General features: G+C 50.5%; 1 protein-coding gene across 6 annotated transcripts in view; it reads left to right on the top strand.

Annotated features, from left to right (window-relative positions):
• The window catches only part of TJP2 (tight junction protein 2), a 59765-nt gene that overhangs the window by 13944 nt on the left and 23560 nt on the right, over window positions 1-22261 (top strand). For 4 of the 6 annotated variants that reach the window (XM_040979190.1, XM_040979194.1, XM_040979196.1 and 1 more), the window contains exons 2-9: window positions 12522-12575; window positions 13585-13709; window positions 14733-14835; window positions 15786-16371; window positions 17141-17244; window positions 19238-19391; window positions 21835-21943; window positions 22036-22169. In XM_040979190.1, coding sequence (XP_040835124.1) covers window positions 12522-12575; window positions 13585-13709; window positions 14733-14835; window positions 15786-16371; window positions 17141-17244; window positions 19238-19391; window positions 21835-21943; window positions 22036-22169 — 1369 coding nt within the window. Of the gene's footprint in view, window positions 1-8059; window positions 8132-12521; window positions 12576-13584; window positions 13710-14732; window positions 14836-15785; window positions 16372-17140; window positions 17245-19237; window positions 19392-21834; window positions 21944-22035; window positions 22170-22261 lie in introns of those variants that run through there. The other 2 variants (XM_040979191.1, XM_040979193.1) reach the window with 2 other exon arrangements.

Here is a 22261-nt window from a genome sequence, read left to right on the forward strand (position 1 = left end):
GGAAGTCCCAGAACCTATGGAAAAAGAAACTGTTTGTGGTCCCTGCATCTGCAGTCAGAGTGCCTGAGTTCAGGACTTGGCCCCGTTTCTTCATCCAGCTTCTTGCTGCTGCGCACCTCGGGAGGCAGCGGATGATGGTTAACATGGGGGTTCTTGCCCTCCTCCTAACAAACACATACACTCGGGGCCTGGCCTGGTGCACCCTGGCCGTCTCACACACTCACACACACACACACACACACACACACACACACGGCCCGGCCTGGCCTGGTGCACCCTGGCCGTCTCACACACACACACACACACTCGGGGCCTGGCCTGGCGCACCCTGGCCGTCTCACACACTCACACACACACACACACACACACACACACACACACACACACGGCCTGGCCTGGTGCACCCTGGCTGTCACTGCATTTGTGGATTGAATCTCTCAGCTCGCTGACCTCCGAGGACATTTATACAAAGCACAGAGCACCCTATAGAATATTACAGTGCGTGTGCGTAGTGCTGGCTGCAGCTTCAGGTGGACTGTGAGTCTTGTGGGCGAAAGGGGGCCTGCTGTGTGTAGCATCCTTGATTGGCCTGTGGGCCTGACCAGCCAGCCCCGTAAGAGGTGGTTCATAAATATTTATTACGTAGACCCTCACGTGGCTTCTACATTACCTCTTCCCTCCTTGTATTAATCAGCCTTTGTCCTGGAATTTGTCTGTACAGGTAGGTCCAGCAGCCAGTAGAGTGCTGTGTCCCAGCCGTAGATGGCCTCCGTTGCTTTAACTCCTTAAGGCTCAAGTGTCAGGGTCTGGTATGTTAATGAACAGCTTGCATTGACACTAAAGAATGAAATCTGAGGGCCCGGTGCGGTGGCACAGTGGTTAAGGTCCTCTCCTTGCACGCCCGGGATCCCATATGGGCGCCGGTTCTAATCCTGGCAGCCCTGCTTCCCATCCAGCTCCCTGCCTGTGGCCCGGGAAGGCAGTCGAGGACGGCCCAAAGCTTTGGGACACTGCACCCGCGTGGGAGACCCGGAAGAGGCTCCTGGCTTCAGATCGGCATAGTATCAGCCATTGCGCTCACTTGGGGAGTGAATCATCGGACGGAAGATCTTCCTCTCTGTCTCTCCTCTCTGTATATCCGCCTTTCCAATGAAAATAAATAAATCTTAAAAAAAAAAAAAGAATGAAACCTGAAAGGCCCAGTTTTCTGCTCGGCCCTGGAAAAGCTGAAGGGGAGAAAAGGAAGAAAAGTCCATTTTCTGAAAATTGCGGTTTGAAGGGAAAAGGCAAACTGCCCTTTTTCTGTCTTTTTCTGCGTCACTGTGCCACCTAGTGGAGTGTTCACCTATTACCAAGCAGCGTTTCCTGGTTGCCTGATATAACGTGAAATTCACCCAAAGGGAAATGCTGGTGCCGGGGAATGAGGGAAGTGGGGTAGTCTTGAGACTGTACTTATGGGATGTTTGAAATATGCCTCTGTAAATTATTAAAATTATTTTAAAATCTCATACAATTTCTTGTTAGTCAAGTATGGATTTTTTGAGAGGAGCTTGGTATTTTAAAATCAAAAATTTTGAAAACAGTCTCTGAAATATCTCATGTTCTTTATGAAGGGAAGCCATACCAGGACTGCTTGTGTGAATCAGTTTACAAAAAATGACATCCTTGGGGTCGGGGTAGTAACGCAGTGAGCTAATCTTCCTCCTGTAGCATGTGCCAGCATCCCACATGGGTGCTAGTTCGAGTCCCAGCTGCTCCACATTCCATCCAGCTCCCTGCTTATGGCCTGAAAAAGCAACAGAGGATGGCCCAAGACCTTGGGCTCCCACACCAAAGCAGGAGACTGGGAAGAAGCTCCTGGCTTTGAATCGGCTCAGTGCCAGCTCTTGAGGCCATGTGTGAACCACTGGTGAAAGGCCCCTCTCTCTGTAAGAATCTACCTCGCAAATAAAAATGGTAAAGCTTTTAAAATGGCATCCAAGATGAAGAATGAACTCACTGTCAGTGGCTGGAGGTGAGGCTGTCTTAGGCTTCTGGGCATTTTATGACTTTGTCACGAGGGAAGCGTATCTGGGAGGAGCCGGACTCTCTTGGTCTGACTTGCCTCAGTTTTGTCTCCCTTGTGAAGTCACGGGCGTTCACAAGGCTTGCTGGTGTGCGTGTACAAGAGGGTCAGCTGCTCGGCAGTGGCTCACACCGGTCTTCTGGATGGAGGTTTCCCTGTGCCTGGCCCCCTGGCTCTGCCGCCCCCTCCGCTGCACACAGGGTGCCTGGGCAGAAGGGACACCACCTGGTTTTCCCTGTTGGTTTCTGTTGGGGCAGTGCTCACCTTAGGGCCCACTGGCCTGTGCCCAAGCAGGTTCTGCTATCAGAGCTGGGATCTCTTAACTATACACTTGGAAGCAAACACTTTTTAATCTTACCCACAGCTGAATGCTAACTATACAATTACCATGTCTCTATGGAGCTGGGTAGTGTTTTTGCAGGGTCATTTACTAAACTTTAATCACAGGCCTGGGGAAGATGGTCACAGCCTTTTTGTTTTTCCCCCCTTGCAAGAAAAGGTTTTTTTTTTTTAAACGAATGTCAAGACAATCTCTAAAAAAAATTATTTGAAAGTCAGAGTCACTAAGAGAGACCAGAGATCTAGTCCCTGGTTGGCTGCAGTGGCTTGGAGCTGGACCAGGCACTTCTTCAAGATCTTCCTCATGCAGGAATCAAACACTTGGGCCCATTTCTACTCCTCTTCCCAGGCTAAGGATGGTCAGCATGTTCTTGGGGGGTGGGAGGGCATGGTTGAAGTAAATGCTCTTAGCAGAGCCACGGAAGGTGTGGGAAGTGGGGGTTGGGGATTGACTGGGGAGGCTGAGATTGAAGGAGATCGTCCAGGCATTGGTTCATTCCCCAGATGGCCCCAGTGGCTAGGGGTGGGCCAGACAGAAGTCTGGAGCCTGGGACTCTACCTGTCAACGTTAGAGGCAGCGACCCAGGGAGGTACTCAGGCCACTTGCTACTGCCTTCCCAGGTGAGTTAACAGGTTGCTGGATCCAAAGTAGAGCAGCCAAAACTCTGGCTTTTGCTCAGATATGGGATGCACAACCCCCTCGGCCAAAATCCCTAGCATTTCTAAGTAGCTCTTAGGGGCTGGCCATGGAGTCCACTAAGAGGGATGTTCTTTAAGATCCTGCATTTATTCCCCGATTCTTGAGACCCAAGACTCTCTCTATCAGCTTCCTGTTTGATACACAGCCACATCATGTGTCCCTTTTCTGTGCTACCCTCCAACTCCTCCCAGACTGGTGCCTTAGGTGGGAAGGGACAGTTGACCTGTGTCTCCAGCAGGGCCCCCTGCTGGCACTACTTATCTCTAATGCTTGCTTTTCTAGCCTGCGTTTTAACAAAGCAGTTCAGAATTGTCCTCTGCATACCTGCTGCAAGGTGATGGTTTGCATACATGTTATTAATTTAATGTGGGAGACTGATGTTGTGGGTTTAGAGAGGTTTATAACCCAGTAGGCAGGGTTGTGTCTTGGTGGCCACAATTAGCACCTTTGTTTTTGGCTTATTAATGGCTACTTGGTAATTACAAAGAATAATCGATTTCAGTTATGTCTTATAGTTTAATATGCCAGATATATGAACACCAAAGTCTCCACTACACCCCCGAGGCTGCTATTTTGTGTATTTGAAAGGCGGAGTGACAGAGACTGGGAGACACAAGAGACCATTCCTGGCTGGTTTGTTGCCCACATGCCTGCAAACGCTGGAGATGGGCCAGGCTGGAGCCAGCATGGTGCCATCTGTGTCTTCCATGTGGATGACTAAGGCCATCACCTGCTGCTTTCCTGTCACAGGAAGCTGAATCAGAAGCGAAGGAGCTGGGCCTCGAACCAGCACTCCAGGGTGAGATGCAGACATCCCAGGTGGCCCCTTAACCTAGAACACCTGCCCTGGAACATGGAAGCCTTGGGTGTAGTTATCTGCGGGGTGTGCATGTAAGTGTATGTGTGTGCATTTTTCATGTATGAAAGAACTCCTGTAGGGTGATGGGCATACTACACATCAGACAGTATGTGACAGGAAGATGTGCTCCAGGCTCTGTTTTCACATCTGTTTCCAGAGGCCCAGCTGTTAGAGAACTTTTGTGCATATAATGAAATCTGACCAGAAATGAACTCTGACCACACTCGCTTCTTTGTACCAGCTCCTTATCAAGCCTTGGAGTTACTGAACTGCGTTGACTGGACCCTGGCCAACTACTTGGGGAGAAGCCATCACGCCCAGGGATTCCTGGTTGCATCCACAAACAGGGATCTTTGGTGTGGAGCCAGGGGCCAGGTGCCATGAAGGGCATGTCAGTATGTGAAGGTACAGGAAGCGTGTGGGAAAGGGAGCGAGGGACAGAATGTAGCCTGCATTCCCTAGTGGGAGTCTGGGGTGTGGAGCCAGGGGCCAGGGGCCGTGAAGGGTATATTGGTATGTGAAAGTATGGAACATGCATGGGAAGTGGAACGAGGGACAGGAGTGTGGCCTGCATTCCCTAGTGCGAGCCTGGGGTTTGAGTCCCAGTTCTGCAGCCGATTGCAGCTTCCTGCCAGTCCGCACTGTGCCTCTGTCATTGGGCCTCTGCCACGCACACTGAAGACGTGTGTCCTCAGCGGCAGCTTCGAGCTGGCCCAGCGCCCGCTGCTACCAGCACAGGGCAGTCACCGAGGCAATGGGAGCTCTTTCTGTCTCTAATTCTTTCACGTAAATGAAAAGGAAAACAGTATTGAAAGATAAGGTTAGGGCCCAGCACAGTAGCCTAGTGACTAAATCCTTGCCTTGCAAGCACCAGGATCCCATAAGGGCACCGGTGTGTGTCTCGGTTACTCCACTTCCCATCCAGCTCCTTGCCAGTGCCTGGGAAGGCAGTGGAAGATGACTCTAAGCCTTGGGACCCTGCACCCATATGGGAGACCTGGAAGAAACTCCAGGCTCCTGCCTTCAGATCAGCTCAATTCTGGCTATCGTACCCACTTGAGTGAAGCAGCAGATGGAAGATTTTTCTCTCTGTGTCTCCTTCTCTCTGTAGATCTGCCTTTCCAACAATAAATAAATAAATCTTAAAAAAAGAAAGAAAGAGGGCCCGGCGCGGTGGCGCAGTGGTTAAGGTCCTCACCTTGCACGCCCGGGATCCCATATGGGCACCGGTTCTATCCCGGCAGCCCCGCTTCCCTTCCAGCTCCCCGCCTGTGGCCTGGGAAAGCAGTCGAGGACGACCCAAAGCTTTGGGACCCTGCACCCACGTGGGAGACCCGGAAGAGGCTCCTGGCTTCAGATCGGCATAGTATCAGCCATTGCGCTCACTTGGGGAGTGAATCATCGGACGGAAGATCTTCCTCTTTGTCTCTCCTCTCTGTATATTCGCCTTTCCAATAAAAAAAAAAATAAAAATAAATCTTAAAAAAAAAGAAAGAAAGAAGAATGATATGTTTATGGGAAGCAGTATTTGGTGCTGCAGTGAGGTGCTGCTTGGTATGCCTTAGGCTGGATCGTGGGATGCCTTAGGCTGGATCGTGGGATGCCTTAGGCCGGGTCCTGGGATGCCTTAGGCCGGATCCTGGAGCTTGGTCGGGTCCTGCTCTGCCTCCACTCCAGCTCCCTGCAGGTGCTGTCCCCAAAATGGCAGCATTGAGAACTCAAGCACCAGGGGGCAGCCCCTCCTGGCTGCAGCATGCCCAGCCTAGCTTGTTGTTGGCATTTGGGGAGCAAAAGAGTGGGTGGCAGATCTCTGTCTCTGCCTCCCACAGAAATAATGAAATAACACTAAGTAGTACATTTCAGGTTATGTGTGTGTGTTTTGAAAGATTTTAATTCTTCATTTGAAAAGTATTTCTTAATTGTTTTTGAGGCCAACACTTGGGTGCTGGTTCAAGTCCTGGCAGCTCTGCTTCCAATCCAGCTCCCTGCTGATATGCCTGGGAAAGCACCCACATAGGAGACCTGAAGAAGCTCCTGGCTTCAGCTCAGCTCAGCTCCAGCCATTGTGGTCATTTGGGGTGTGAAGCAGCAGATAGAAGGTCTTCCTCTGTCTCTTTCACATGAATGAATGAGTAAATAAAGCTTTCAAAGATTTGTTTATTTGAAAAGCTGAGTTGGAAGAGCTAGCTCTCTTCCTTCCACTGATTCACTCCCCAGATGACCGTGTGGCAAGGGTTGGGCCAGGTCTCCCACGTGGGTGACGTGGTCATGTTCTGCTACCTTCCCAGGTACGTCAGCTGGGAGCTGCATTGCAAGTGGAGCAGCAGTGAACCTCCAGTGTGGTGTATCTACATCACAGATGACAGCCTGACCTGCTGTGCCACAAAGTTGTTCCTTGAGTTACATGTCTCTTCAGTACCACTTGAAAAAGCGAACGAATACTGCCAGACACCAGGTTATGGCACATGACTGCGGACAGGTCTGGAGCTCAGATGTGGCTGCTGGGCAGCCAGGGAAGCAAGCACAGGGAGAGAAGTGTGAACTCCTCATATGGATACATTTTCCTAAGGCTCATCAGATTAAGGAGTGCTGTGTCTGAACCTCCCCCTGCTGCCCTGGCGCCCACAATGCTCCGACCTTGGCTCTGTACCCAGGGCCTGCTGCTGGCTGCACGGGTCGGAGCAAGGGCCCCGCTTAGCTGCCAGGGGCTGCTGTTGTCCTCCGTGTAAGATTCAGAAGCAGAATATGGTGTCCACTTTCCAAAGCTTCATGAAGAAGTGTGCTGAGGACCGTTCTCGTAGAGTTCCAGGGGAGCAGCGGCACAGCGCTACATGGAGATTGGCTCCTTTCTTGGTGGCGCTGACCCTCAGAGGTGCACGCGGCTTTGTCTCACTTTGGCAAAGAAACAGAGAGGCTCCAAGGCCCCACAGCTGAGGGACAGAACAAGGATCGCATGCTGCGTGGCAGCACTTGGATTCTGTGTTAAGCCGCTTCATGTATGGTCCACATTTCCACACTCTCAGATCCATGGCTGCTGTCATACCTGGTGTGTCCTCCCTACCCTGTGGGGGCTGGAGCTCCCGCGACCTTGTGTCTGATTCGGAACCTCAGCTTTAAGGCTGCTGGCCTCCCAGCAGGCGCTCTAGCTGTTCACAGTCCTTCCGTTGGCTTTCCTGTCCCACTCCAAGACAAAGAAGCAGACATGAGCTTGTTTTGTTATCTGTGAAGTTTACAGAGGGAGGAGAGAACTCTGCTGAGCGATCGCCCTGTCCATGAGTTGGCTCTGAACTGCACCCACTGCCCAAGGCTTTCCTCCCCGGTTGTCTGTGGGAATGGAAAGTTTTGTCTCTGTAATGCCGTTAGTCCTTTTCCAGCTGGCCGGGGCGTTCACTGGTACAGGAGTGGTTCTTCTGTAAACACTGTTTCCCTTGCACGGTCTCACAGGCCGTATTTGCAGTCACCCTCAGTGCCTGTCGGTGCCTGGTCCCAGGACATCGTGCTCCTCGGCTCCCAGGGGAACTGCGGTCTGCACCTGCTCTGGCCCTGGCTAGTGAACGGCTCAGCCTTGCCTTTCATAATCCTCTGGTGCATCTCTAGATTGTTCATACCATGCACTACGATGTCAGAGCTAGATATATCCTTGTCACACTGTCTTGCTGAGGGAAGGATGGCAAGAAGAAAGTGCAGACCTGGTTTGGGGAACATTTTCCATTTGTGCTTGATTGAACCTACCACAGTAGAGGCTGGGCGTGTGGAGGACACGCCGAGCACCAACTGTACCCAGTTGCCTCTAATCAGATATGGGCTCATCCCATGTGCCCAAGACAAGTTCCCTGGCGCTGGTTCTTTGGTGTGGGAGAGGGGTGGGAGGAGAAGGCTGTGAGCGGGCTGCTGAGCTGCGCTGCTTTCTCTCCTCGCAAAATGGAGCTCTGCTGTGTGCTGGGCGGCCCTGCTGGCTGGCTGTGGCACTGTGCAAGATGACAGCAGGATTTGCCGCGAATGTGGGGCACTATTGTATCTGCCTTATGTAACCCTGTGGAGGGATGCCGTGAGGTAGGCACTGGTGGGGCATGCTGGCCTCCGGCTTCCTGTAGCCATGAAGGCTGTTCGAGTCCTACAGAGGGTATGGACCCAGGCTGTGAAGAACTGGGGGAGACCGAAGGACCATGTGAGTGGCAGGGCAGGCTCTCCTCGCTTCTTGTGGGTGAGGGGGTGGGGCTAGCCGTTCTCACACTTGGCTGTGCTTGGACTCCAACCGCTCAGCAGCAGGTGGTGGACTGTGGATGGTGGGATGTGTGCAGTGGTGGGTTAATGAGAGCCGCCCACCGGGCTGTGCTTCACAGCTGCCATTTTCCAAATTCCGGGAGCCTGTTGCCTGGCTGTGGCATCTGCCTAGTGTGGTTGCTTGTACTTGAAAGTGTCTCATAGAGGGCAGAACATTTTGTTCTTTTACTCTGCAGAAATCTGCACCCTTACTCTTGTGTTGGCTTCTATCGAGTGGTCTTAAGTTCTCAGTCTTATGAAGTGTTCTTTGCTTCTTCAGCTCTCTAAACGTGCTGCTGGCTGCCTCCAGCAGGTGCTTCCATTCCGTGAGATGTGCCCTTCAGTGGTCCTCTGCATGGGCCTGCAGCTGGTTGATGGCAGTGCAATGTTATATTTTTTTCTTTAAAGATTTATTTGTTTGTTTGTTCATTTTTGTTTGAAAAGCAGATTTGCAGAAAGAAGGAGACCGAATGAGGTTTTCCATCTGCTGATTTACTCCTCAAATGTCTGTAGTGGCCAATGCTGAGCCGGTCCAAAGCCAGGAGCCAGGGGCTTTATCCAGGTCTCCCACATGGGTGCCGAGTCCCAAGGCTTTGGGCCATCCTCCACTGCTTTCCCAGGTGACAAGCAGGGAACTAGATGGGAAGTAGAGCAACCAGGACATGAACCAGGGCCCATATGAGATCCCAGCACATGCAAGGTGAGGATTTAGCCACTGGGCTATTGTGCCAGGCCCAAATAGATTTTTTTTTCAGATTTTGGAAAACTGTGATATATAAGCCCACATTGGAATGGCTTGTTGTTTTGGATATTGCCAGTTCAATCTTAGGGAAAACGGCTAGCTAGGAAGCACAGCCAGGAAACCCAGTGCAGAGTTTCCGTGCTAGCTGGTTCCATTGTGCTTGGCAAAGCCAAGGACAGTTGAGGCAAACAGGAATGCCCTCTAACAAAACTGGTGAAGAAGCAGTTATTTCTGTTTTAAAGATGTATTTTATTTATTTTTTGCGGTTTATTTAAAATTTTTTTTTTCTATTTTATTTTTAATTTTATGTTACAATTCCATAGGCTCTGGGATTTCCTATCCCCTCCCCAAATTCTCACTCCCTGACTGATTTTCCCCATATTATTGCAGTAGTATAGTCCTTCATAAGCAGTCATAAGTCCATCACTCTGTTATTTAAGTGTGTCCCGACATGGCTGGTACAGACAATGCCAAACAGTCCAGCATCTTGTTGTTTAGCCATGTCCAACAGTTTCACTGGAGTTCATCTTTGATTTGAAAGTAGAGATACATGCTGCATTGTATCCTCACAGCTGGATGTGACAGTCTATTATACCTTCACTCTATATTCCCTTAAATGAGAAGTAACAAAATCAACAACAGGAATACAGTAAAAATTTGCAGCATAGCACCATGGAGGTAAGTCACACGAAATGCAGTTATTAACCCAGTGATTAAAATGCCTGTGCCACACATTCAGTCCTGAGCTCTGGCCCTTCATTCCAGCTCCCTGCTAATACTGACCTGGGCAGCAGCAGTGCTGGCTCCACTGCTGGGTTCCTCCCACCCACGCGGGAGATCCCCCTCAACTCCTAGCTCGCAGCTCTGTCCTGGCCAGCTCCCTCTGCTGTGGCCGTCTGGGTAAAGAACCAGTGAACGGGAGCCCTCTCTGTGCTCTCTCTCAGATAAATAAATAAGGCAAAACGAAACCTCTAAATAGTAGAAATCGGTGCTGTGAGCACATTTAGTGAATGACAATGGGCAGTAGACAGCATTTCCTGTCTTGGGTTATTGGAAATTTGTTCCAGTAGAGGTGGGCACAGGCCTAAGTGTGTGAGGTTCGAGAGGCTCGCTTGAATATGTCAAAATTTGGAGGATACTTGAGTTCAGTTCCCAGTGTGTGGGCTGCACGGCTCACCCCCTTTTTTCCTAGTGCCATTTGTTTTCTTTTTCACTCCAGAGGTGATGTGGGTTCTATCTTTAAATCTTTGTGGAAATTCTAATCTCCTGGTGCCAGATGGTAGGACCCTGGCAGTGTCCAGCTGTGAGTCTGCAGAGGGAGGTGGAAGCTAAAGAGTTATAAATTCCTCAGTGAGCGGGCAGCTGTGGCCTTACCACCACAGGCTGGCTTCCCTGTCTTTTCCACCTGCCGAACACCTCTTCTTTCCCATCTCCTAGCAGAGGAAGCCAGACGTCTGCCATGTCAGTGGTCCTGCTGCCTCCTGTGCACGTTTTCTGGACGTTGTCTCCCTCTCCTGTTAGGGTCGGTAGAAGAATGGCAGATTTGATGAAAAATTTTAAAATCTGGAACCACCAAATAGTTTTCTAAGATTGTTTCACGTATAAATGCAGCAAAACCATGTATGTAATCTGAATGTGTTCTTGTGTTTTAGATATACACTATTTAAAGAGAGATCTGGATTTGATTTTTAATACAATTTCACCATTTAAAAAGTTTTTTTCCCCAGATTTTCTGTATTTCTCTTGTAATCTTTAATTTCCTTCTTTAATACTGTTTAAGGTAGTTGAGAGGGATACATGCCCATTGAGCCTCTGATTAGTGTGGGAAGGCTGAGGTATAGAGGAATGTTTCAGGGAAGGTGGGGGAGGTGGCCACTCCTTGATGTTAAACTACAGGAACACCCTGGAAGGAGGGATGGTCACGTGAGGACACACTAGAGGCCCTAATGTGGGGAAGAGCGCCCCGGGGGTGTTACTGGAGTGCTTTTAATAATTCTGAGTTGGTTTTGTCGCTCCAGGGTTGAGTAAATCTTTCCAAGGTCTCTTGGTTGACGAAGGCTTTGTTATTCTGGCAGCAGCACTCGGTCGACATCTCCTTTGGAATATTGTGGGAAACAAGCCCTGATTTTACAGTTTTTCTCACCCTTCACACTGGTAGTACAGGTGACGGAAGTCACCCAGCTGAGTACACCCTGTGATGAGGCCGAGAATTTCCTGTGATATAAACTGGCCTGGCACATTGCCTTTTACAAGGCAAAAGGGGGGAGAGTGGTTAAAAAAATTACAAAGCAATTTTTAAATTAGAGTTTTAAGGAGGCAAAAAAAAAAAAAAAAGAGAGAGAGAGAAAGCTTCTATCTGTTGCTTTAACTCCAGATTCCTGCAACAGCCAATGTTGGGCCAAAGTTCTGGGCTTGACCCAAGAGCCAATCCAGGTCTCAGGTGAGTGGCGGGAACCAGGTGCCTGGAGTTCTCACGGTGTGCATGGCGGGAAGCTGGAGTTCAAAGTGGAGTAGTGGTCCAAATCCAGGCACTCCCAACTGGTGTTACAGTGAGCTGTGCCAAACACCTTCTCACGAAACTAGATGTTCTAAAAGAGATTTTTGGAATGGTAGTGATTTGGAGTGCTGATAATAAAAGGGCCAAATCCTTAACATTTATGGTTTTTAGGACCCATTTCTCACGGTAGAGATCTAAATTTTTTAGTGGCATTGTTAAGCTGCCATGACCTTGAAGGAGGGTTGTGTTTCAGAATAAGTAGTATCATTTCCTTTGGGCCTACAGAAAGTGAGAGCTATGCCTGGTGCGATAGCCTAGTAGCTAAAGTCCTTGCCTTGCGCATGCTGGGATCCCACATGGGCACTGGTTTTTATCCCAGTGGCCCAACTTTCCATCCAGCTGCCTGCTTGTGGCCTGGAAAATTAGTTGAGGATGGCCCAAAGCCTTGGAAGCCGGCACCAGCCTGGGAGACCTGGAAGACGCTCCTGGCTCCTGGCTTCAGATTGGCACAGCTCCAACCATAGCGGCTACTTGGGCAGTGGAACTACTTGGAGAGTGAATCAGTGAAGATCTTCCTCTCTGTCTTTTTTTTTTTTTTTTTTTTTTAAAGATTTATTTTTATTATTTTTTCATTGGAAAGGCGGATATACAGAGAGGAGAGACAGAGAGGAAGATCTTCCGTCCGATGATTCACTCCCCAAGTGAGCGCAACGGGCCGATGCTATGCCGATCCGAAGCCAGGAGCCTCTTCCGGGTCTCCCACGCGGGTGCAGGTTCCCAAAGCTTTGGGCTGTCCTCGACTGCTTTCCCAGGCCACAAGCAGGGAGCTGGAAGGGAAGCGGGGCTGCCGGGATTAGAACCGGCGCCCATATGGGATCCCGGGCGTGCAAGGCGAGGACCTTTAACCACTTGCGCCACCGCGCCGGGCCCCCTCTCTGTCTTTTAAAAAGAAAGTTAGAGCTGAATTTTATATTGAGATTTGTGGAATAAGAAGCTTTTATGTCTAGTGTTGAGATATTTGCAGTTTTGATCATTTTTTTTCTTGGTTTAAAACAGGCCCCAGGCATGGAAGAGCTGGTATGGGAACAGTACACTGTGAACCTGCAGAAGGTGAGTTCCACGTGTGTTTCGTATGTTAATGGACCCATTCTTGATTTTATGGGTCAAGGGCTGTGCCATTTTATGTCCACGTGCAATTTTGGTTGATACCGCTTAGTCTGGAGGATGTAGTACATGTGGGTGCTAGCTGCCAGTCCATACCATGTTAGCAAAGATCTATGTATCCGTATGCTATTATGTATTTTTGGATAAAATCTACAATATAGGACATTTTTAGAGATTTGATGTATTCAGCTATTTACAGATGGAACAGATACATAAACGAAAAAGGAGAAAAATGATTCATACTGTTGATGGCCATTGAGGTAGCCTTTATAACTTGTATTTTACTTATAACACGTATTCCTGTGCTGTGAGTTGGCAGTGAGTGTAACAGCTGGAGTAGGGAACCTTTACCTTGTCAGATGTGGTGCAGTCCATCCACAGTCCCGTGTTCCCATGTCTTCTGGGCCGTCAGGGTTAACTTAGACACTGAAGCATATTCAGGTGGTGTAACTTCTGGGTTTGCTGCTGGGCTACAGGCAGTCTGTATTCCCAACTTGTAACCATGTAGAAGCAGGATTATTGCTGTATTATTGCTACAAGATTTCAGGACTAACTTTGCATCACGATTTCATCTTTAAAGTCCATTGACTTCTGTTTCACCATGTATTAAAGTGGAAACCCCTAGCTCATCTAGATTGAGGATCAAGGAATACTTCAAGAACAGTGTCAGCACAGGCGTGAGTTTTCCTGAAGCTGTTGCTGCTTTGGCTAGCGTGATGCCCACGGAGCCCTGCGACAAAAGCTGCTCCGGCCTGCACCATGCAGCCTTCTCTGAATGCACCAGGCTCTTTCCTTCCGATGAGCCATTTTTCCTTCCTCATTTGCTTCTCAAGGCCCTTGTGTTCCTGAGCTCTCTAGTTATTCATTCCACCTATATTGAATGGAGTGCGTGTAATAAACCCTGGAAGGCACTTAGGGCAGGATGTTTCATTCTTCTCCTAACCCGAACGAGCAGGATTCTAAAAGAGGATTTGGAATTGCGGTATCTGGAGGCCGAGACAACCCCCACTTTGAGAATGGAGAGACCTCTATCGTCGTCTCGGACGTGCTTCCCGGTGGTCCAGCGGATGGATTACTGCAGTGAGTGTCTGGCCCTGCTCCCAGCAGGACAGCCCCGCCCGTAGCCGGAAACCCTCACCCCCAGCTGGACAGCCCCTGGCTGTGCCTTGCATTCTGGAAGGTTTTAACCAAGATGTCAGGCTTCCTTATAAAATTGCAAAGTCGTCAGGAAGAGATGGAGACTGTGATACAGTGTGTTTTTATAGCCCCCAAACCTTTGGAGCATCCGCATTTTAAAAACTGGAAGTAGTTGTTCCTCTAGGAAATTTGGTTTCAAATGTTTTCCCATGATTAGGAACCATTTCAGGTCTGAGGTTCGAAATCAGTATGTTTTCTGTTTCCGATTCTTCTTATTTGTTTTGATTTATATTCTTTACTCAGGAGACTTTGACCGATAGTGATCTTATTTGTGTTTATTTGCAAGAGAGACAGAGATCTTCTCTCTGCTGCTCCGCATCAGTTGGCTCTGGGCCAGACCCAGCCAGGACCTTTTTGCAGGTCCCGTACACGGTGGCAGCAACCCAAGTCCTTGGGTGTCTCCCGCTGCTCCCTCAGCAGGACCCTTAGCAGGAAGCTGCGTCCCGAGTAGGGCCAAGGCTGGATCCCACACACCCCACCACATGGAGTGCCCATAGCCAGTTGACATCTTAATTGCTGCCAGATGCTAGCCTCTGGTGATTGGACGTCTGCAAAAGGTGCACAAGTGGGACAGCTGAGTGGATAAACAGCAGGTTTCTGGCAGCAGCTGTGCGGCCCCAGGAGAGCTGGCTGTTCCCCAGGACAGCTCCTCAGGGCAGCATCTGCAGCTCGTGTTCTAGTCCCAGCTGCTCCACTTGCCATCCAGCTTCTTGCCTGTGGCCCAGGAAAGCAGTAGAGGATGGCTCAAGTCCTTGGGACCCTGCATCCACACGGGAGACCCAGAAGAAGCTCTTGGCTTCGAATTGGCTCAGCTGCGGCTGTTGCAGCCATTTGGGGAGTCCTCACTAGAGCCTGCTGTGGGTGGGTGGGAGTGTGTTGCAGCCTAGGTGTTCCTCTTGCTTGCAGGGAGAACGACAGGGTGGTCATGGTCAACGGGACCTCCATGGAGGACGTGTTGCACTCGTTCGCCGTGCAGCAGCTGAGGAAGAGCGGGAAGACGGCCGTCATTGTGAGTCCACTGCTGCCTGCCTCTGTCGCGCTGTACTTCTGTGCCTGGGACATCTAATGGACTGTCAGCGAGGGACTGCCCCTGGGGAGCCCCCACGCTTTGGGAGGGTGATGTTACACATGTGGCGATGGATGGAAGTGATCCTGCTTGCCTTGCCTTGTCCTGTTAAGACCAGTGACTGCCTTCCCCACATCTGCCTTGGGAACCAGGAAGGACAGTTACTTGCCAAGAGTCAGATTGAGAACACTGGTGATATGCTATGAAACTAGAAAACCAGATGTTCCACTCAGAAAGCGCTCTGGGAGGCCCAAGCGAGAGCTGCCAGGCTGTACAGAGCACGGAGATTGCGTTTCTAAGCGGGCACTGGCAGTCTGTGGCATTCGCTGTTATACTGGCCGAGGCACAGCTGTGAGCCACATGCCCCTGGGCCCTGGAACCAGGCTGCACTGCAAGCGGTGTTCAGCACACAGGTACAGGACCTGTGGACGATGTGTGTTTGAGGACAGTGCCAGGGTCTCACCTGGCATGTGGTGGGTTTTTTTTTTCTTCCAACTTTGTATTATGAAAATTTTCAAGTGAAAAGAGAAGCTCAGAGATCTTTTAAAATGTTAACCTTCTGTAATTTTAAATGGTATGTTTAATGCACCTGAAGGTAAGTGAGTTTGAATGTAGAACTTCCCACGCTGGCAGCATATCGGTGCTCAGAAAGCCACTGATTTTGGATTATTGCAGATGGCAAACGTTTGGATTAGGGACAATCAGCCTGTGCTACTCTTATCAGCTTAATTCAAGGCACCCGACTCAGGGCTTCGTGGCCACTGCCTGCTTTGTTCTTACTGTCCCTGTGTGTAGACAGCCCAAGGTTCGGTGACCAGGAAAACGAACCGAAAGCTCAGCTCCTGAACGCTCAATGGTGATTGTCTCGCGTCCATCCTTTGTTTTGGCAACAGGTGGTCAAGAGACCCCGGAGGGTGCCCGTGGCTCCACTGCAGGACAACCCGGTCCTGGAACGCGATGACCGAGCTTTTGAGGCGATGGACGACTTGGACGGCAGAAGTTTCCGCAGTGGCTACAGCGAGAGGAGCCGGCCATGCAGTCGCGACGGGCGCAGCCGGAGCTGGGAGGACAGCCCGGAGCGGGGACGCCCGCAGGAGCGTGCCCGAAGCCGGGAGCGGGAGCGCAGCCGTGGCCGCAGCCTCGAGCGGGGCCTGGACGAAGACTATGGGCGTGCCCGGGAGCGCAGCCGCGGCCGCAGCCTGGAGCGGGGCCTGGACCACGACTTCCGACCCCCACGGGACAGCAGCCGAGGCGACTACGAGCGGGCCTACCAGCAGGGCTACGGCCCGGACTATGAGCGGGCCTCCAGCCCGTCTGCGGGCTACCGCCGCAGAGCCCAGGCTGACGGGCGGTATGACGGGCAGCGAAGCCGCAGCCGGGAGTATTTGCGCTCCCGCAGCCCGAGCCCTGACCCGAGGGAGCGTCCGGATCCAGACAAGCCCATTGGGGTTCTCCTGATGAAGAGCAAGTCAAGTGAAGGTGGGCTGCTGTGTGTGCAGACCAGGGAGTGACACCTACCTGGGTGGGCCCAGCGTGGGCCGGCTGGTGCAGGCCTCCCAACCTCCACAGGAGGCAGTCACCCCAATTGTCTGCATTTTAGGCGCAAGGGGAGTGAGGCACAATGGCCTGTGCAGAAGTGTGTTGTCAGTGCAGTGCCAGCAGAACCTGGCTTTTCAAATGATGACACCAGTGCTTGTTACAACAGTGTTACTTCCTGGGCATGTGTGGGAAATGCAGGTTCCCAGCCCCCGATGCAACCCTGCAGGGGGATTCAAAACGCAGGTTGCACAGGCTCTCCTGGGAGGCCAGGTGCCCCCTGACTGGAAGAGCCCTGGGGGAAGCACAGTGCCCCAGCTCACCCTCACGCAGCAGACCGGGCCACATGGCCTCCCTGAGCCAACCTGTCCGCAGCAGTGTCCTCTCTGCACCCTCTTTGTCTTGGAAAGGACCACATCTTGTAGGTGACCAGGCTGTACCTGCACATCAAAGCATGGGGCCCAAGTGTCAGAACAGTGCTTCCTCTGTGTGATGTTCTCTGTGACACACCATTGCATTAAAGTTAGAAAGTACCTATTACAACCCACGGAACTGATGAAAAGATGGGCCTCTTAGGTCCAGGTCGGTTTGTCCTCTCAGAATGTCTCACAAGCAGACTACCTTCTTGCATGTTTTTAACTACAATCCAACTTTGCTGTCTGAGCAGAGTGGTGACTGGTGTCTTCTGTCTTCTTACGGGTTTGCCTCCTAGAGTACGGTCTGCGGTTGGGGAGTCAGATTTTCATCAAGGAAATGACCAGAACGGGTTTGGCAAGTAAAGATGGCAACCTCCATGAAGGAGACATCATCCTCAAGGTAGGCACGCAAACACAGTGGAGCATCGTGGGTGTGTGAGCTTCACAGCCCGTGCTCAGACACCCAGGGACCACCGCACCGACACTTAGCTGTGAGGAGAGGGGCCAGGTCAGAAAACTCAGTCTGGCAAGTTCAGCTGAAACAGCAGCGTGGGTCTCCGAGGATGCATCCAACAGCACTGCCCGACAGCTCACCTGCTCCGTTTCCCCTGTGTGCCGTGGCAGTGGCTGCCACACAAGGTTGGGCAAGAGTCAGCCAGCCATACCGGGAGCCTTCTCAATGGATGTTCAAAGTGTTCAGAGCTAGACACGGGAGGAAAATTGCTGTGTAACCTGACTCGGAACCCCTCTGGCTTCCTCTCCTTGCAATTCACACGGGGCTTGACCCGAGCTGAAGGGAACAGATGCTGTACCCTAAGAGGTTAGTCGTAACACCTCCCCGGACAGGTCCTGCAGGCTGGGAGGCATTTGGAGGAAGGGTAGAAGGTGACATCTGGGAACTGTGAGAAAGTGTTCAAGTCTGATGTTTAGAAATAAAGGCATACCCACTGAAAGTCTGGTGTGGAGACACAGTGGAATGCCATTCAGCCACAGTCAGGAGGCAGTGATGTGGCTGGACCGGGCAGTCACTCCTGGGGAGTCTAGAAGGCTGCCTTTGGAGATGCTGAGGGTCGAGTTCTGGTTAGCAGAGGCTGTGGGTGTGGTGAAGGAGACTGGGAGAGAAAGCACGCTGTTCTAGTTAGAGAAGACGGGAAAGTTCCAGCATTCTGTTGCACAGCGTAGTCACTATGACTAACCATGATACACTGTGCGTTTTTCCAGAGAAGAACGTAAGAAGCTGAAGACAGGATTCTTTTTCTTAAGATTAAATTTTATTACAAAGTAAGATATACAGAGAGGAGAAGAGATAGAGAGGACGATCTTCTGTCTGATGATTCATTCCCCAAGTGAGCACAACGGCCGGTGCCGTGCCAGTTCGGAGCCAGGAACTTCCTCCAGGTCTCCCACATGGATGCAGGATCCCAAAGCATCGGGCCATCCTCGATCGCTTTCCCAGGCCACAGGCAAGGAGCTGGTTGGGAAGTGGAGCTACCAGGATTAGAACTGGCGCCCATATGGGATCCCAGCACATTCAAGGCAAGGACTTTAGCCGCTAGGCCACACCACTGGGCCCGAGGACAGGATTTGTAATGTAAATGCCACAAAGAAATGATACGTGTTTGAGGAGATAGATGTCTTTCTGTGATTCGAACATTACTTAACGTATACCTGTGTGGAAGCAGCAACGCTGCCACAGTGAAGATGAAGGGAAGAAAAGGTGGGATGGCTCAGCGGCCACAGTGGAGTCTCATCCATCCCTCTGGCTCTGCCCTGGACCAAGCTATGAGGGTGGCAGGTGGCTGCCTGTGGACTGCACACCGTCTTGGTCACACTACACATAGACGTCTGAAGTCACCTGTTCACGCCTCTGCTTAACATTCTCTAACATGTTCTGGAAGATGCGCTTTGAATAGAGTATACTACGTGCCGTGGGGAAAAAATGAGAGATTTGTAATACTTCAGTAACCATTTTTTAAAAAGACATATATTTAAAAGGTACAGTACAGAGAGAGAGGGAGAGAGACAGAGAAGAGAGAGGTCATGCTGTGATGCACTCCACCTAATGCTGTCTGTAGCAGGAACTTCACCCAGCTCTCCCACCCACTGCTGGGCTCACAAGCACCTGGGCACATGAGCAGGGAGTTGGATTGGAAATGGAACAGCTGGCACTGTTCAGTAGTACACCAGGGCACCGTGTTGAGCTTGGGTAGCTTAAGTTTACCTGTTTTGGGAATTCAGGTGTGCAGGCTACATTTTCCATTTTGTCAGTCATCCTGGAGCCTGTGTCGGTCTGAGTGGCTGAGCCTCTGTGTTCTCAGAGGGGGCGCTTGGTCTGGAGGGCTTCACTGTGACCGTGGTGCTGCCCGTGACCTTGCTGTTTTCCATAACTCCAGATCAACGGGACGGTCACTGAGAACATGTCTCTGACGGACGCCCGGAAGTTGATTGAGAAGTCGAGAGGGAAGCTGCAGCTCGTGGTACTGCGGGACAGCAGGCAGACCCTCATCAACATCCCCTCGCTCAACGACAGCGACTCTGAGATCGAAGGTAGTGACAGTCGGAGGCCGGCAGGGTGGGGGCATTGCTTCTGCACCTGTTGGCTCTGTGGGGCATAGTCTCTGGTCCCTTGTGACAAATCCCTTCTGAATTTCATTGCAGATGGTAAGTGTTTCATCCTTATTTTCTTTTTAAAGTGTGTGTTGGAATTGGGTTTCCAGTCTGAAATTCTGGCACGCTTCGGAGCTCCTAGAGAACGCTTTCCTAGTCTGTGAGAAGTACAGCTTGTAGTGGCAAGTGTCTGCATGAGTAGAACTAACCCTGTGTCAGGGACACACCTGTAGATGGCTCATTTACACGCTGTGGACTTTTTTTTTTTTTCCCAAAGAATGGCTGTTGTTATTTTCAGCAAACCAGAGAGAATTTGGAAACTAGCTAAAACATCTAGACGTTGAGTAACGAATCCAAGTGACTGTATAACACAGAATTCATTGGTTAGCATTCGATGTCACTTCTTTTTCTTAAACAAGCAAACAACAGGAAAATTGTTCATGGAGCCAGTGTAGTGGCGTAGCACACTAATCTTCTACTTATAGGAGAAGCAATCCCATTTTGGTGGCAGTTTGAATTCTGGCCACTCCACTTCCAGTCCAGCTCCCTGCTGATGGCCTGGGAAAGCAGTGAAAGTGGCCTAACACCCACGCATGTGGGAGACCTGGAAGAAGTTCCTAGCTTCTGGCTTCAGACTGGCCCAGCTCTGGCCATCTGGAAGTGAACTAGTGCATGAAAGATTCTCTCTCTCTCTCTCTGATTTTTAAAATAAAGCAAATTTTTAAAAAAAATCTACTCATTACGGCCTGATATGGTGGCCTACAGGCTAAAGTCCTCACCTTGCACCTGCTGGAATCCCATATGGGCACCTGTTCTAATCCCAGCAGCCCCAGTTCCCATCCAGCTCCCTGCTTGTGGTCTGGGAAAGCAGCCAAGCACAGCCCTAAGCCTTGGACCCTGCATCTGTGTGGGAAACCCAGAAGAGGCTCCGGGCTCCTGGCTTCGAATCGGCGCAGCTCTGGCCGTTGCAGCCACTTGGGGAGTGAATCAATGGACAGATCTTCTTTTCTGTCTCTCCTCCTCTGTGTATATTTGACTTTCCGATAAAAATAAATCTTTAAAAAATCTCATTAGTTGAATATGTCATATGAATAATACTTTAACTATACAAATTACCAGTAAAGCGTATTAACTATACAAATTACCAGTAAAGCGTATATTCTCCTTAACCATCAATGAGGGATCTTAAGAATGTTCATGGAAAATATGTATTATGAAAAACTTATGCATATTTTTTGCATCAAATTAAACTTATACTTCAATTCCATTTTCCTTGATTTTGTTGATGTATCCTTACTCTGTTGCCTTTGTATTAGGAAGGTGAACAACACTGCATCCCCAAGTTGTAGAATGGACTTTTAGTCATTTTTCTAGAGAAGACATTTAGTCCAGCAGTTAAAGCAGCAGCAGCCTCTTACTTTGACGTTTGATTCCTAGTTTTAGTTCCTGAGTCTTGCTTTCTGTGAATGCAAACCTTGGGAGTAGGCTGTGAATTCTGCCCCCTGGGAGACAAGGATAGAGCTCTTGTTTCAGTTTCAGCCAAGCTGTGTGTTTCTGTGGGGAAGGATTCTGTCAGTGGCTTGGAGCTCCATCCATCCAGTAGGAAGGAGATTGCTTTGTAAAACCTTGAAGCTTAGGTTAGCAGCCGGTGCATCGGAAGTCTCACCGGTTGGTTGCTGTCATGAGTGCAGTGAAGGCAAACAGAAAGCGCATGAGTGCTGGATGTCTGTGCCTTGCTTCCTTGCCACTCAGAGTGCTCTGCCACTTTAACTGCCAGCATGCTGCAGGAGCTTGGTCAGACTGTAGACACAAGGGCGCCCAGGTGACTGGCAAGCACGCAAGGGTTTGAGTCGCACTGCCTGCACCCCTATGGGATTCAGTAGTTAAAATGATTTAAAAATAATGACCTATTGGAGAGACAGCAACATGCACAGAGACAAATAGGAGAGCTGTTCCGTCTACTCGTTGACCTCCTGTGTGTCCGCAAGAGCCACAAGCGCCAAAGGCAGGAGCCAGGAACTCGGTCCAAGGCGCCCAGGTGGGTGGCAGGAGCCTTGCAGAGTCTCAGCAGCAGGAAGCCTGGCACTCTGAGGCGGACTATCTGAACTGGTGTGCTGACCAGCCAGGCTCAGCCCTACCTCTAGGAACTGAATTTCACTTCTTCAGCTTTAATGGGAAGTGATGTAAAAGAGAAAGGCAGTTCTTTCTGAATTTGGCTCCCTGTTTACTCAGGGATACCTTTCCCTTAAAGCTAGCATGTTTCTTTTCAGAAGGAAGACTATTTAGACCAGCAGTTCAGTTTTCCCTTCTTGCTTGCAGTGTTCATATTTTCTACCCCGGCAGAAAGTGTAATTTCTGGTACATGTCTTCTTTCTTGAATCAGATATCTCGGAGATAGAGTCCAACCGGTCCTTTTCTCCAGAGGAGAGACGCCGGCAATATTCTGACTGTGAATATCACTCCTCCAACGAGAGGCTGAAGGACCAGCCCAGGTAAGGGAGGGGCTCTGCTTCCCGCCTCCACATGCTTCACTGTGCCCTGCTCTCCTGTGGGTCCTGAGACACTAACGTGACACCTGCTTAAGTTCAAGAGAGGACACGCCAAGCAGATTGTCCAGGATGGGCGCCACCCCCACGCCGTTTACATCCTCAGGGGATGCTGCAGCTGTGGTTGTCACGGAGACCAACAAGGAATCTAGGTACCAAGAGGAACCCCCAGGTGAGGCTCCCACAGCCTGCACATTCTGCTTCTGTGTGAGGATTGTGTGCTGGATCCTTGCAGAGGGTGTGGAAGGAGCAGAGAGAGGGATG

Source organism: Ochotona curzoniae, unplaced genomic scaffold (assembly GCF_017591425.1).
Source record: "Ochotona curzoniae isolate NIBS_2020 unplaced genomic scaffold, NIBS_Ocur_1.0 contig_3050, whole genome shotgun sequence".
In the NCBI taxonomy this organism is placed as follows: domain Eukaryota; kingdom Metazoa; phylum Chordata; class Mammalia; order Lagomorpha; family Ochotonidae; genus Ochotona; species Ochotona curzoniae.